Below are 3,193 nucleotides of genomic sequence, written 5' to 3' on the forward strand. Positions count from 1 at the left end.
TGAATTTATTTCATCCTAAACCACACCTTACAACCGTAAAAATTTCTAATAATTTTCCTATGTAATCAATTTTTACTGCTAGTGGTCTATAATTATACACAGCTTACAGCTCAACCTTGTACCTACTTGAGCTCCTAGTCTCCTACTACACATGTAAGCAAAAACTCATGAGCAACCTCTTGTGATCCAATTCACTGGCAAGGTATAAAATGCCTATAAAAAATAAATATATAAAATAGCAGACATTTACAATAAATTTATCGTGTACTTATCAATATCAAGCTCCACTATCCCAGTACAGGTCATAATGGGGCATAGTTGGGGTTTCAAATTAATTAATTAATTAAATCACTACCTCTGGGGCTGTTCCCTTCAGTCAAATCCCCTACTAAATTTAAGGAACGTTAAACAACCACTCAACTGCTACTGAACTCAGCTCTGCTGGGTAAACTTAGCATTTTTGAAACGTAACTTGGTCAAACTAGCGAAGTCTTCCTATAGGCTTGTTGGAGAAAAATCCCTACCCTGGGGCATTCTCAGAGTGATGAACCTCCTCAGTATTAAATCCCTCATATTCCCCATAATAAGGCTTAAATTGACAGACATATTACTTACAGTTCTGAAATGAGTAATTGTGGTGGAAGGAACAAATGATAACCCAGGAAAGACTAAGGAACAAATGATAACCCAGGAAAGACTAAAAAGCCCATTTCCTCACACAAGAATAATTAGAAGATACATTCTATATACATATAGGTGATTACAATAGTCACAGTATATAAAAAGGCATAATTTATAACAGTCTGAGAATAAATTACCTAGTGCAAGATTCTATTAGTCTAATCAGTGATCCAACTCATGCAAACAACTAGCAAAAAGGCCTGGAACCACAAAGACAGCACTAGAAATATGAAAAACACTCAGTTGGTGGCAGCCATTTTGTGATTTTTGTCCATATGAGGGAGTAATGCGCATGCGTATTACTGATTCCTGTCTCTAGACGCTTTGGCAAAAGTCGTGGCAGCCATTTTGTTTGGGGGTGAATCCTACTTAGTAACGCTACCGCGTTACTAATTTCTTCCAAATGCAATGTTAGAAAACATAATTACTCTTCCTAGAGCATATGGCATCATCACATTATAAGAGGAACCATTCGTCAATAAAATACTACAAGATGCAACAGGCAGGCTGTACAAATAGAGGTGTCCTAAAATAATTGTATATTAGTACTAACAAATAAAAAATGATATTCCACGCATAAATAAAATCATTTTTAATTAGCTGAGGAAGTAAAATTACCATCAGACTGACCTCAATTATAATTAAAAGAGTGCTGCGGTGACAATTTGAATGTATACTGACATTAAAACTTGGAACTACAATTAAAACAAAATATAAGATGTTATTTCAACTTATTTGACTATAAAACTTACTTGAAACACACATGCTAACAACCAATGGACTACCAACAATCTGTCCAAAATAATCATAGCTATTAACTGAAAATGCATAACTATCATGACCAGAAATAGCATATATAAACTCTGTGTTTTTAGTTGTATAAAGAACAAGTCCACCTTGACCTGCATCTGATAATACTGAAATATTGATTCTATACATAGGAACACAAGTAGCTCCTCCCCATCTGACACTAATTAACGAACCATTCACAATACTTGCAGGAATGACAGTTGCAGGAGAAGAGCCTGTAATTATAGTGTCACTCATGAAGTCTACTGATTTAGATAAAAATTGTAGCAGGTAGCTCTCAAATCATAATCAAATTCTTAAAATGAAGGTCAATCATTGGCAAGCATTTACTTGCAATCTCTTCATAAATTTGTTTAGAATATTTTTTGTACGCTTAGTATACACATGTACTTATAAAATGTACATGTATCTGTGTAGAAAGTTTGAACTGATTTCGATACAAATTAAATTTTTTATAAATTTTTAAAGTTGCTCTAAAATCAGGCCAAAGTCCCTGTCTTTGGCCAAATTTTGTCAAAAACAAAAAGGAGTGGATTTTTATAATTAGAAAGTTTGAGCTTGTTCCAATTAAAATTGCATTTTTATGAATTTTAAATTTGCTTCAAAGTGTACTATACACTGTGAAAAAAGAAGTGTTGCTGTAGCACTAAATTGAGGTGTCAAAGTATTGTGCAGTTTTAACACTATATATGTGTCACTGTAACACCAATTGTGCTGCTATGATACAATAATCATGTCAAAACTATATTATTGACAAATGGAGATAAATGAATAATAATGATAGATGAGCACTAAACAATACTATATGGTAGTCAATCACATAAGTCCCTCGATGACAGGGTGTATAACAAGTGGTGCTGTGGCAGAAAGTGTCATTCCATACAAAAATTCAAGTAAATAGCACAGTGGACGAGAAGTGACATCATATTTAATGTTGAAAACATAGTATGCTTGAAGGCAATACTCTAAAGAGGCCAGAAGGCTTGGCAATGTGATAATATTTTTTTTCTCAATGACCACTCTAAACTCCACCATAATTATTAGAAAGATCACTACCAAAGCCAAGTATATGGGGATGGCTATGTTGTATCTTGCATAATGCTTCATCCATATCAATGTTCTCACCCTGCATTTTTAATAACAGATTTAACAAAGAATAAACTATATATATGTACCTGGATAGTCATAAATAAGAGTGGCCTAGATTTTCCTCTAGCTGTAGCAAGTAGCGTAGCAACTGATATTGCATAAGTCATCATTTGATCTGTATTGTAAACAAAGTAACATGCAACCAAAATAAATATAACTTACCATCAGTTGGTTGTTGCAACATTAGGTAACTTTTCATTAATTTCTTTACTTCTCTTTTAGTTTCTTTAGAAGCATATTGCAGAAGACGTTGACAATTAATGAAAAGTTTAGATGAAGTAGAGCCAGTAAGGTTATTGAATTCATTTTTTAACTAATGATAACAATAATAATTGTTTAACACTGTAGAATCTCACTATTTGTGGATCCTTAAGGCAAGGAAACTCATCAAAAATGACTTCAACAGGAGGACAATCAGTAATAATCCACTGGTAACGTTGTTCTGCATATACAGTGTCGTTATCAACAATAACATACATGTATATTTATGCCTTACCTCTAGTCTCATTCAGTAAAGAATTCATTGAAGCTATTGTCCATTTTCCACTAGAAT

General features: G+C 33.4%; 1 protein-coding gene and 1 long non-coding RNA gene across 7 annotated transcripts in view; both read right to left on the bottom strand.

Moving 5' to 3' along the window:
• Positions 1–951, bottom strand: part of LOC109583807 (uncharacterized) — a 2,415-nt gene extending 1,464 nt beyond the window's left edge. For 4 of the 6 annotated variants that reach the window (XR_002185707.1, XR_002185704.1, XR_002185705.1 and 1 more), the window contains exons 1-2: positions 616–658; positions 127–213 (exon numbers count right to left, since the gene is read on the bottom strand). This is a non-coding gene — a long non-coding RNA (uncharacterized LOC109583807). Of the gene's footprint in view, positions 1–126; positions 214–268; positions 554–615; positions 659–818 lie in introns of those variants that run through there. The other 2 variants (XR_002185702.1, XR_002185703.1) reach the window with 2 other exon arrangements.
• Positions 952–2,209: 1,258 nt separating this feature from the next.
• LOC109583804 (uncharacterized) lies at positions 2,210–3,187 on the bottom strand. The gene is made up of 5 exons (XM_019999283.1): positions 3,137–3,187; positions 2,997–3,082; positions 2,803–2,953; positions 2,667–2,755; positions 2,210–2,617 (listed from the first exon to the last, which is right to left on the bottom strand). Exons 1-5 carry the CDS (start codon positions 3,162–3,164, stop codon positions 2,513–2,515), a joined length of 459 nt encoding a protein of 152 aa, XP_019854842.1. The 5' UTR covers positions 3,165–3,187; the 3' UTR covers positions 2,210–2,512.
• Positions 3,188–3,193: the final 6 nt, after the last annotated feature.

The sequence above is a fragment of the Amphimedon queenslandica genome, unplaced genomic scaffold (genome assembly GCF_000090795.2).
Source record: "Amphimedon queenslandica unplaced genomic scaffold, v1.1 AMPQUscaffold_13280, whole genome shotgun sequence".
NCBI lineage: Eukaryota > Metazoa > Porifera > Demospongiae > Haplosclerida > Niphatidae > Amphimedon > Amphimedon queenslandica.